This window comes from Coregonus lavaretus (assembly GCF_964263955.1).
Source record: "Coregonus lavaretus genome assembly, chromosome: 1".
NCBI classification, from domain to species: domain Eukaryota; kingdom Metazoa; phylum Chordata; class Actinopteri; order Salmoniformes; family Salmonidae; genus Coregonus; species Coregonus lavaretus.
In genome coordinates, this window is record NC_139988.1 from 69,603,285 (window position 1) to 69,616,279 (window position 12,995).

The 12,995-nt window shown below is 42.0% G+C and overlaps 1 protein-coding gene across 2 annotated transcripts in view; it reads left to right on the plus strand.

Moving 5' to 3' along the window:
• The window catches only part of zdhhc6 (zDHHC palmitoyltransferase 6), a 29,657-nt gene that overhangs the window by 10,630 nt on the left and 6,032 nt on the right, over nucleotides 1–12,995 (plus strand). Inside the window, exons 8-10 of one of the 2 annotated variants that reach the window (XM_084163325.1) lie at nucleotides 4,867–4,908; nucleotides 8,271–8,419; nucleotides 9,124–9,170. In XM_084163325.1, the coding sequence (XP_084019451.1) occupies nucleotides 4,867–4,908; nucleotides 8,271–8,419; nucleotides 9,124–9,170 (238 nt within the window). The remainder of the gene's footprint in view (nucleotides 1–4,866; nucleotides 4,909–8,270; nucleotides 8,420–9,123; nucleotides 9,171–12,995) is intronic. The other variant, XM_084163326.1, reaches the window with a different exon arrangement.

The following is a 12,995-nucleotide window of genomic DNA, read 5'->3' on the forward strand; positions in this document are numbered from 1 at the left end:
TAAATAAATGTTAAGGATAATATTACAATGTGAATATGTCTAAGCAGTTTTGAAGAAATAGTGTACAAAGTTACCAGAAATAATATTTGTATGCACTCCTTTGCACTCCTATTCTCTCTCTCTCTCTCTCTCTCTCTCTCTCTCTCTCTCTCTCTCTCTCTCTCTCTCACACACACAATATTTTTCCTAACCTTGTGGGCTCATGTGACATCACCACGTCTCTATCAGGACTTTGTGGAGGGGTGGCAATAGTATTAACAGCCATTTCCCTTTGCTTTTGCCGCTCCTTCGCTTTTCTCCATCCCTTTCTCCTCATCTTTTGACCTCTCTTATCTAGATCTCCTATTCCTTTCTTCTTTCCTGCTAAAACATATTTTGTCCATCTCATGCGTTCACTCCTGAGGTACTTTTCCCTTCGTTCTGGATCAGCATTTCTTCTTGCCCTGTACTCTCTTTGCCTTTCTGCTGCTGTTTTTGCCATTGTTGAATCTGAAATTGTAGGTCAAGGTCAAGTCAATGACCAGTTTACTCTCCAAAACTAATTACTGTATCCTTTTAATCACTATGTAGTAAAATGAACGTGAACTTGCAGATAATACTCCTAAATATGTCAGTACAAACCAGTCGGCTAGTGAACATGAACCCCTCACGCACCAGTTGCCAAGGCAGTATACTGTATGTCTTTTTAGACTAGTCTTCATTTACATTCTCTAGTCTTTTTATGCATTACCAAATTATGCTTTAAAGCAACAAAACTTTATTTTCTGTTGATTGTGTGTCCATGACCACCACTACCTCGTGTCTTAAAGATCTTACATTTCCAGGAGAATTACCTGACCACCGGCGCGCGGATGTCCCTCACCTTCCTCTCTATGTGTGTTTCCTTTCTGCTGCTGTTTTTTCCATTGTTGAATCTGAAATTGTAGGTCAAGGTCAAGTAAATGACCTGCTTACTCTTCAAGACTAAATATTGTATCCTTTTAATCACTATGTAGTAAAATGAACATGAACTTGCAGATAATACTCCTAAATATGTCAATGTATATAGGAGAGAGAACAAATTAATTGTCACTTTTTTAAAGTTATTATTTTCAAAAATTCCTCGTACTTTTAGTTGATACTGTAAAACCGTAAACAACAAACATTCAACAAGAAAATATGATTGGTATTAAGCAATATACATTAAATATTGCTAAGATTTAACAGCTATTCAACCCTGTAACAGCCATTCAACCCCGTAACATTGAAAAATGTGATGGGGTTGAATGTGACAGGGTTGAAGATTTTGTGCTAATCTGTTGCTAATTCGGGATGCTAGCAGCTAGCAGTGTGCCACATGGCCTTATTCAACAAAATACATTGTTATACTTCATAGCTATAAAAACAATTCTTGGTAAAATCTTAACTATGAATTCCCCCCCCCCAACAGAGTTGAATACCTGAGATTGACAAAGCCCATATGTGCTTAAAAAACATGAAATATTTATAAAAAGTGAGAGAGCAGCTTACCACTTGTCACACCAGGCTTCTCTGAAGACTTGTATGATGTCACTTCCTCATAAATGATGTCCACAGGATCAAACCATTATTTAATTGTGAGTGGGGGTATTGTTGCGTTACGGGGTTGAAAGAAATACAAGGACAGGGGTAAAAGCCTGAATTTCTCAGAAAATAAAATGTCTTATGCTGAGAAAATGGATTATGCATAATAAGGGGGCATATACAATTAATTTAACAAAAAAAAAGCATTATTATTTAACACTGTGTACTCAAAATGAGTCACGCCATTTGCATGATGGTCAATAGGGACAGGCGAAATTCTTAATACTCCTAAGAAAAGCAAACATATAAGTATTGAAATTCATCTCTGTTTAAAATCATATTCTCTACTCCATATTAAAAACATGTAAAACTTTGAAATGTTGTAATTTAAGTGTAGTTTGATAAATGTTCTGACAAGTTATAACACTAGTACATCTTGGGACACTGACAATACTGAAATGTCACCGAATCTGTAGAATGACCCTCCTGCTCCTCGTACATCTCATTCCAAAATCATGGGCGTTAATATGGAGTTGGTTCCCCCTTCACTGCTATAACAGCCTCCACTCTTCTGGGAAGGCTTTCCACTAGATACAGTGGGGGAAAAAAGTATTTAGTCAGCCACCAATTGTGCAAGTTCTCCCACTTAAAAAGATGAGAGAGGCCTGTAATTTTCATCATAGGTACACGTCAACTATGACAGACAAATTGAGGAAAAAAAATCCAGAAAATCACATTGTAGGATTTTTAATGAATTTATTTGCAAATTATGGTGGAAAATAAGTATTTGGTCACCTACAAACAAGCAAGATTTCTGTCTCTCACAGACCTGTAACTTCTTCTTTAAAAGGCTCCTCTGTCCTCCACTCGTTACCTGTATTAATGGCACCTGTTTGAACTTGTTATCAGTATAAAAGACACCTGTCCACAACCTCAAACAGTCACACTCCAAACTCCACTATGGCCAAGACCAAAGAGCTGTCAAAGGACACCAGAAACAAAATTGTAGACCTGCACCAGGCTGGGAAGACTGAATCTGCAATAGGTAAGCAGCTTGGTTTGAAGAAATCAACTGTGGGAGCAATTATTAGGAAATGGAAGACATACAAGACCACTGATAATCTCCCTCGATCTGGGGCTCCACGCAAGATCTCACCCCGTGGGGTCAAAATGATCACAAAACCACACGGGGGGACCTAGTGAATGACCTGCAGAGAGCTGGGACCAAAGTAACAAAGCCTACCATCAGTAACACACTACGCCGCCAGGGACTCAAATCCTGCAGTGCCAGACGTGTCCCCCTGCTTAAGCCAGTACATGTCCAGGCCCGTCTGAAGTTTGCTAGAGTGCATTTGGATGATCCAGAAGAGGATTGGGAGAATGTCATATGGTCAGATGAAACCAAAATATAACTTTTTGGTAAAAACTCAACTCGTCGTGTTTGGAGGACAAAGAATGCTGAGTTGCATCCAAAGAACACCATACCTACTGTGAAGCATGGGGGTGGAAACATCATGCTTTGGGGCTTTTTTTCTGCAAAGGGACCAGGACGACTGATCCGTGTAAAGGAAAGAATGAATGGGGCCATGTATCGTGAGATTTTGAGTGAAAACCTACTTCCATCAGCAAGGGCATTGAAGATGAAACGTGGCTGGGTCTTTCAGCATGACAATGATCCCAAACACACCGCCCGGGCAACGAAGGAGTGGCTTCGTAAGAAGCATTTCAAGGTCCTGGAGTGGCCTAGCCAGTCTCCAGATCTCAACCCCATAGAAAATCTTTGGAGGGAGTTGAAAGTCCGTGTTGCCCAGCGACAGCCCCAAAACATCACTGCTCTAGAGGAGATCTGCATGGAGGAATGGGCCAAAATACCAGCAACAGTGTGTGAAAACCTTGTGAAGACTTACAGAAAACATTTGACCTGTGTCATTGCCAACAAAGGGTATATAACAAAGTATTGAGAAACTTTTGTTATTGACCAAATACCTATTTTCCACCATAATTTGCAAATAAATTCATAAAAAATCCTACAATGTGATTTTCTGTATTATTTATTCTCATTTTGTCTGTCATAGTTGACGTGTACCTATGATGAAAATTACAGGCCTCTCTCATCTTTTTAAGTGGGAGAACTTGCACAATTGGTGGCTGACTAAATACTTTTTTCCCCACTGTATTGGAACATTGCTGCGGGGACTTGTTTCCATTCAGCCACGAGCATTAGTGAGGTCAGGCGCTGATGTTAGGTGATTAGGTATTGCTCGCAGTTGGCGTTCCAATTCATCTTAAAGGTGTTTGATGGGGTTGAGGTCAGGGCTCTGCAGGCCAGTCAAGTTCTTCCACACCCATCTCGACAAACCATTACTGTATGAACCTCGCTTTGTGCACGGGGCATTGTCATGCTGAAACAGGAAAGGGCCTTCCCCAAACTAGTCCGAAACATGAAAAACAGCCCCAGAACAGTATTCTTCTTCCATCAAACTTTACAGTTGGCACTATGCATTCGGGCAGGTAGCGTTCTCCTGGCAACTGCCAAACCCAGATTTGTTTGTCGGACTGCCAGATGATGAAGCGTGATTCATCACTCCAGAGAACGCGTTTCCACTGCGCCAATGGCAGCGAGCTATACACCACTCCAACCGACGCTTTGCATTGCGCATGGTCTTAGGCTTGTGTGCGGCTGCTCAGCCATGGACACCCATTTCATGACGCTCCCGACAAACAGTTGTTGTGCTGACGTTGCTTCCAGGGGGAGTTTGGAACTCGGTAGTGAGTGTTGCCACCGAGAACAGACTATTTTTACGCGCTTCAGCACTCGGTGGTCCCGTTCTGTGAGCTTTTGTGGCCTACCACTTTGCGGCTGAGCCGTTGTTGCTCCTAGACGTTTCCACTTTACAATAACAGCATTTACAGGTCACTGGGGCAGCTCTAGCAGGGCAGAAATTTGGCCAACTGACTTGTTGGAAAGGTGGTATCCTATGATGGTGCCACGTTGAAAGTCACTGAGCTCTTCAGTAAGGCCATTCTACTGCTAATGTTTGTCTATGGAGATTGCATGGCTGTGTGCTCGATTTTATACACCTGTCAGCAACGGGTGTGGCTGAAATAGATATATGTAGATATAATAAATGTTGTTGTTGTAAGAAAACACATGGAATTCAGTATGTGTGGTCCGTCTGGTAATCAAATCCACCATTCTGGTATTGCTAGCGCCATACTCCAACCCAGCTGAACCATCGGAACATGGGTTGTCACACTTAACAGACTTGTGACGTTTGGCATTTTCAATGATAAACCATTCTCTTGTGTTTGTTCGCTTTCTAGATTGAGCAACTGAAACAAAAAGCTGACAAGCGGGTGAGAAGTGTAAGTAGCTGACATTTTCCTGTTCAGACAGCAGTGGGTGGCATTGGTTCAAAGACCTCGTATGTATTGATGGGTGGTGAAATATTTGCAATCTCATCTAGTTAGGTGAATGTTTGTTAGCAGTGTCTTCAGTATTCCAGACAATATAATGTTATTCTATTTCCCCATTCATTCTGAAAATGTCTATATACAGTGTACGGAAAGTATTCAGACCCCTTCCCATTTGCACATTTTGTTATGTTACAGCCTTATTCTAAAATAGATTAAATTATTGTTTTTCCTCATCAATCTACACACGTTACTCAATAATGACAAAGCAAAAACAGGTTTTTAGAATTTATTTTAGAATTTATAAAAAAAATAATAACAGAAATAGCTTATTTACATACAGTGACAGTCAAGTTTGGACACACCTACTCATTCAAGGGATTTTCTTTATTTTTACTATTTTCTACGTTGTAGAATATTAGTGAAGACATCAAAACGATGAAATAACACACATGGAATCATGTAGTAACAAAAAAGTAGCCACCCTTTGCCTTGATGACAGCTTTGCACGCTCTTGGCATTCTCTCAACAAGCTTCATGAGGTAGTCACCTGGAATCCATTTAAATTAACAGGTGTGCCTTGTGGAATTTATTTTCTTCTTAATGCGTTTGAGCCATTCAGTTGTGTTGTGACAAGGTAGGGTTCGTATACAGAAGACAGCCCTATTTGGTAAAAGACCAAGTCCATATTATGGCAAGAACAGCTCAAATAAGCACAGTCCATCGTTACCTTAAGACATGAAGGTCAGTTAATCCAGAAAATGTCAAGAACTTTGCAGTCGCAAAAACCATCAAGCACTACGATGAAACTGGTTCTCATGAGGACCGCCACAGGAAAGGAAGACCCAGAGTTACCTCTGCTGCAGAGGATAAGTTCATTAGAGTTACCTGCCTCATAAATTGCAGCCCAAATAAATGCTTCACAGAGTTCAAGTAACAGACACATCTCAACATCGACTTTTCAGAGGAGACTGCATGAATCAGGCCTTCATGCTGCAAATAAAACACTACTAAAGGACACACATAAGAAGAGACTTGCTTGGGCCAAGAAACACGAGCAATGGACATTAGACCGGTGGAAATCTGTCCTTTGGTCTGATGAGACCAAATTTGAGATTTTTGGTTCCAACCGCCGTGTTTTGTGAGACGCAGAGTAGGTGAACGGATGATCTCCGCATGTGTGGTTCCCACCGAGAAGCATGGACAAGGAGGTGTTATGGTGTGGGGGTGCTTTGCTGGTGACACTGTTGGTGATTTATTTAGAATTCAAGGCACACTTAACCAGCATGGCTACCACAGCATTCTGCAGCGATACGCCATCCCATCTGGTTTACGCTTAGTGGGACTATCATTTGTTTTTCAACAGTACAATGACCCAAAACACACCTCCAGGCTGTGTAAGGACTATTTGACCAAGAAGGAAAAGCAGCCAACAAGTGCTCAGCATATGTGGGAACTCCTTCAAGACTGTTGGAAAAGCATTCCTCATGAAGCTGGTTGAGAGAATGCCAAGAGTGTGCAAAGCTGTCATCAAGGCAAAGGGTGGCTACTTTGAAGAATCTAAAATCTAAAATATATTTTGATTTGTTTAACACGTTTTTGGTTACTACATGATTCCATGTGTGTTATTTCATAGTTTTGATGTCTTCACTAATATTCTACACTGTAGAAAATAGTGAAAATAAAGAAAAACCCTTGAATGAGTAGGTGTGTCCAAACTTTTGACTGGTACTGTAAGTATTCAGACCCTTTGCTATGAGACTCAACATTGAGCTCAGGTGCATCCTGTTTCCGTTGATCATCCTTGATGTTTCTACAACTCGTTTGGTGTCCACCTGTGGTCAATTTAATTGATTGGATATGATTTGGAAAGGCACGCACCTGTCTATATAAGATCCCACAGTTGACAGTGCATGTCAGATCAAAAACCATGCCATGAGGTCGAAGGAATTGTCCGTAGAGCTCCGAGACAGGATTGTGTCGAGGCACAGATCTGGGTAACGGTTCCAAAACATTTCTGCAGCATTGAAGGTCCCCAAGAACACAGTGGCCTCCATCATTCTTAAATGGAAGACGTTTGGAACCATCAAGACTCTTCCTAGAGCTGGCCGCCCGGCCAAACTGAGCAATCGGAGAAGAAGGGCCTTGGTCAGGGAGGTGACCAAGAACCCAATGATCACTCTGAAAGAGCTCCAGAGGTCCTCTGTGGAGATGGGAGAACCTTCCAGAAGGACAACCGTCTCTGCAGCACTCCACCAATCAGGCCTTTATGATAGAGTGGTCAGACGGAAGCCACTCCTCAGTAAAAGGCACATGACAGCCCGCTTGGAGTTTGCCAAAAGGCACCTAAAGGACACTCAGACCATGAGAAATAAGATTATCTGGTCTGATGAAACCAAGATTGAACTCTTTGGCAATAATGCCTTTTGTCACGTCTGGAGGAAACCTGGCACCATCCCTATGGTGAAGCATGGTGGTGGCAGCATCATGCTGTGACAATGTTTTTCAGCGGCAGGGACTGGGAAACTAGTCAGGATCAAGGGAAAAATGAACCGAGCAAAGTACAGAGAGATCCTTGATGAAAACCTGCTCCAGAGCGCTCAGGACCTCAGACTGGGGCGAAGGTTCACCTTCCAACAGGACAACGACCCAAGAACACAGCCAAGACAACGCAGGAGTGGCTTCGGGACAAGTCTGAACGTCCTTGATTGGCCCAGCCAGACCCTGGACTTGAACCCGATCAAACATATCTTGAGAGACCTGAAAATAGCTGTGCAGCGACGCTCCCCATCCAACCTGACAGAGCTTGAGAGGATCTGCAGAGACGAATGGGAGAAACTCCCCAAATACAGGTATGTCAAGCTTGTAGCGTCATACCCAAGAAGATTAGAGGCTATAATCGCTGCCAAAGGTGCTTTAACAAAGTACTGAGTAAGGGGTCTGAATACTTATGTAAGTGTAATATTTCAGGTGATTAAAAAAATATATATAAAATTTGGCAACATTTCTACAAACCTGTTTTTGCTTTGTCATTATGGGGTATTGTGTGTAGATTGATGAGGAAAAAAAGAAATTCCAAGCAATTTTAGAATAAATCTGTAACGTAGCAAAATGTGTAAAAAGGGAAGGGGTCTGAATGTTTTCTGAATGCGCTGTACCTTACAAACGCTGACTACGTTGGCATCCCTTTTTGAAGCCACTTCTGCATCATATTTTTAAGTAGTACGTCGCTATAATCCACTTTTAAATGTTGAAGTTTTGATGTTATGGTCATTATGGTATAATAATCATATTATATCCTGTGGCTCGGCCAGCAGATTCAGTACCGGGTAGTGGAGGATTACAACGGAGCCTGCTGCCCACTGAGCAAGGGCCTCAACACCTTCTTCAGGACTCCCTGCACCGAGGAGCCACGCATCGGCCTCCACAAGGGGGAGACCATCCTCGCCACCCGGGGGACCAAGTGAGTCTCTTTTGAGAACCAATCTTCAGCCTTTTGGGGGGGGAACCAATCTGCAGGCTTTTGGGGGGGAACCAATCTGCAGGCTTTTGGGGGGGAACCAATCTGCAGGCTATTAGGGGGAACCAATCTGCAGGCTATTAGGGGGAACCAATATGCAGGCTATTAGGGGGAACCAATCTGCAGGCTATTGGGGGGAACCAATCTGCAGGCTATTGGGGGGAACCAATCTGCAGGGTTTGGGGGATCCAATCTGCAGAGTTTTGGGGGGAATCAAGCGGCAGGTTTTGAGGCGAAACTACTAAAGTGAACTCCATGACCGCCATGGTGATACACGTCTCTTCTGAATGGGGAAAACCGGACTGATAGTTACCATAGTCATGGTATTACTCATTGCCATAGCAATAGTACCATTTGGAAAAGTCCTGAGTGCCTCAATAGAGAAGAGAATATTTTACGTCTTTGGGGTTATTAGCCTGTCCCTATAATTTAGTCCTCTTTGAAGTTGATTATCACAGTCTCCATTTGCTGCCAGGTATTATGTTCGGGCTATTCCGAGAATCTTTTTTCAGCTGAGTGCTTTCCCGCATGCATGCCAGGTCGTCAGTTGATAAAAAACTGTACCCGAATGGCCGGAGAAGTAATTGGTTTCTCTACATTTTCAGAGAATTTCAGAACCATTATTTATTTTCTTTGTGTTTCTTTAGATGGTGGATGTATGGGGACAAAGTGCTGGATGATGAGCAGACTAAAGGTATGGCTCTGAACATGGAAGAATACCAGGTTTACTCAAAGCTTTCTCACCAGTGCACATTCTCAGCCATTTTGCAGAAGAGAATGAAAACTTCCAAACAGAGCTGTTACATAGTAATCTTGATTATCACCCACTTTTTATTTGCCTTTTCTGGTTTTAACTTCCAGAGAGTGAAAAAATGGCGCAAAGATTTTATTGTTTTATTTATTTAACCTTTATTTAACTAGGCAAGTCAGTTAAGAACAAATTCTTATTTACAATGACGGCCTACACCGGCCAAACCCGGACGACGCTGGGCCAATATTGCGCCGCCCTATGGGACTCCCAATCACGGCCGGTTGTGATACAGCCTGGAATCGAACCAGGGGGTCTGTAGTGACGCCTCAAGCACTGAGATGCAGTGCCTTAGACCGTTGCGCCACTCGGGAGCCCAAAGATGCAAGTGAATGACGTGAATCTGGCCCTCACAACACAAAATGCTGAATGACAATAATTACTGTTACTGTATACAGTACCAGTCAAAAGTTTGGACACACATATTCATTCCAAGGTTTTTCTTTATTTTTACTATTTTCTACATTGTAGAATAATAGTGAAGACATCAAAACTATGAAATAACACATATGGAATCATGTAGTAACCAAAAAGTGTTAAACAAATCAAAATATGTTATATTTGAGATTCTTCAAAGTAGCCACCCTTTACCTTGATGACAGCTTTGCACACTCTTGGCATTCTCTCAACCAGCTTCATGAAGAATGCTTTTCCAACAGTCTTGAAGGACTTCCCACATTTACTAAGCACTTGTTGGCTGCTGTTCCTTCATTCTGCTGTCCAACTCATCCCAAACTATCTCAATTGGGTTGAGGTTGGGTGATTGTCGAGGCCAGGTCATCTGATGCAGCACTCCATCACTCTCCTTCTTGGTCAAATAGCCCTTACACAGCCTGGAGGTGTGTATTGGGTCATTGTGCTGATGAAAAACAAATGATAATCCCACTAAGCGCAAACCAGATGGTATGTCGTATCGCTGCAGAATGCTGTGGTAACCATGCTGGTTAAGTGTGCCTTGAATTCTAAATCACTGACAGTGTCACCAGCAAAGCACCCCCACACCATCACTCCTCCTCCATGCTTCACGGTGGGAACCACATATGCATATCCGTTCACCTACTCTGCGTCTCACAATTGGACTCATCAGACCAAAGGACAGATTTCCACCGGTCTAATGTCCATTGCACGTGTCTCTTCTTCTTATGCTCGTGTTTCTTGGCCCAAGTAAGTCTCTTTTTCTTATTGGTGTCCTTTAGTAGTGGTTTCTTTGCAGCAATTCGACCATGAAGGCCTGATTCACGCAGTCTCCTCTGAACAGTTAATGTTGAGATGTGTCTGTTACTTGAACTCTGTGAAGCATTTATTTGGGCTGCAATCTGAGGCTGGTAACTCTAATGAACTTATCCTCTGCAGCAGAGGTAACTCTGGGTCTTCCTTTCCTGTGGCGGTCCTCATGAGAGCCAGTGTCATCATTGTGCTTGATGGTTTTTGCGACTGCACTTGAAGAAACTTTCAAAGTTCTTGACATTTCCGTATTGACTGACTTAAAGTAATGATGGACTGTTTTGAGCTGTTCTTGCCATTATATGGACTTGGTCCTTTACCAAATAGGGCTATCTTCTGTATACCAACCCTACCTTGTCACAAAACAACTGATTGGCTCAAACACATTAAGAAGGAAATAAATTACACAAATTAACTTATAACAAGGCACACCTGTTAATTGAAATGCATTCAGGTGACTACCACATGAAGCTGGTTGAGAATGCCAAGAGTGTGCAAAGCTGTCATCAAGGCAAAGGGTGGCTACTTTGAAGAATCTCAAATATATTTTGAATTGTTTAACACTTTTTTGGTTACAACATGATTCCATATGTGTTCTTTCATAGTTTTGATGTCTTCACTATTATTCTACAATGTAGAAAATAGTAAAAATAAAGAAAAACCCTTGAATGAGTAGGTGTGTCCAAACCTTTGACTGGAACTATATCTATCTATCTATCTCTATATATATACACAGTGGTGTGAAAAAGTGTTTCCCCCCTTCCTGATGTCTTATTTGTTTGCATGTTTGTCACACTTAAATGTTTCAGATCATCAAACAAATTTAAATATTAGTCAAAGATAACACAAGTAAACACAAAATGCAGTTTTGAAATTAAGGTTGTTATTATTAAGGGAAAACAAAATCCAAACCCACATGGCCCTGTGTGAAAAAGTGATTGCCCCCTACAACCTAATAACTGGTTGGGCCACCCTTAGCAGCAACAACTGCAATCAAGCGTTTGCGATAACTTGCAATGAGTCTTTTACAGCGCTGTGGAGGAATTTTGGCCCACTCATCTTTGCAGAATTGTTGTAATTCAGCCACATTGTAGGGTTTTCGAGCATGAACTGCCTTTTTAAGGTCATGCCACAGCATCTCAATAGGATTCAGGTCAGGACTTTGACTAGGCCACTCCAAAGTCTTCATTTTGTTTTTCTTCAGGCATTCAGAGGTGGACTTGCTAGTGTGTTTTGGATCATTGTCCTGCTGCAGAACCCAAGTTCGCTTCAGCTTGAGGTCGCGAACAGATGGCCGGACATTCTCCTTCAGGATTTTTTGGTAGACAGCAGAATTCATGGTTCCATTTATCACAGCAAGTCTTCCAGGTCCTGAAGCAGCACAACAGGCCCATACCATCACACTATCACCACCATATTTTACTGTTGGTATGATGTTCCTTTTCTGAAATGCGGTGTTACTTTACGCCAGATGTAATGGGACACACACCTTCCAAAAAGTTCAACTTTTGTCTCGTCAGTCCACAGAGTATTTTCCCAAAGGTCTTGGGGATCATCAAGATGTTTTCTGGCAAAAATGAGACGAACCTTAATGTTCTTTTTGCTCAGCAGTGGTTTTCGTCTTGGAACTCTGCCATGCAGGCCATTTTTGCCCAGTCTCTTTCTTATGGTGGAGTCATGAACACTGACCTTAACTGAGGCAAGTGAGGCCTGCAGCTCTTTGGATGTTGTTGTGGGGTCTTTTGTGACCTCTTGGATGAGTCGTCGCTGCGCTCTTGGGGTAATTTTGGTCGGCCGGCCACTCCTGGGAAGGTTCACCACTGTTCCATGTTTTCGCCATTTGTGGATAATGGCTCTCACTGTGGTTCGCTGGAGTCCCAAAGCTTTACAAATGGCTTTATAACCTTTTCCAGACTGATGGATCTCAATTACTTTCTTTCTCATTTGTTCCTGAATTTCTTTGGATCTCGGCATGATGTCTAGCTTTTGAGGATCTTTTGGTCTACTTCACTTTGTCAGGCAGGTCCTATTTAAGTGCTTCCTTGATTGAGAACATGTGTGGCAGTAATCAGGCCTGGGTGTGGCTAGAGGAATTGAACTCAGGTGTGATAAACCACAGTTGAGCTGTGTTATAACAGGGGGGGCAAACACTTTTTCACACAGGGCCATGTAGGTTTGGATTTTGTTTTCCCTTAATAATAACAACCTTCATTTCAAAACTGCATTTTGTGTTTACTTGTGTTATCTTTGACTAATATTTAAATTTGTTTGATGATCTGAAACATTTAAGTGTGACAAACATGCAAACAAATAACAAATCAGGAAGGGGGCAAACACTTTTTTTCACACCACTCTATATAAATATATATATATATACAGCTCTGGAAAAGATTAAGAGACCAGTGCAAAAATATAAGTTTCTCTGGTTTTACTATTTATAGGTATGTGTTTGGGTGAAATTAACATTTGTGTTTTATTCTATAAACT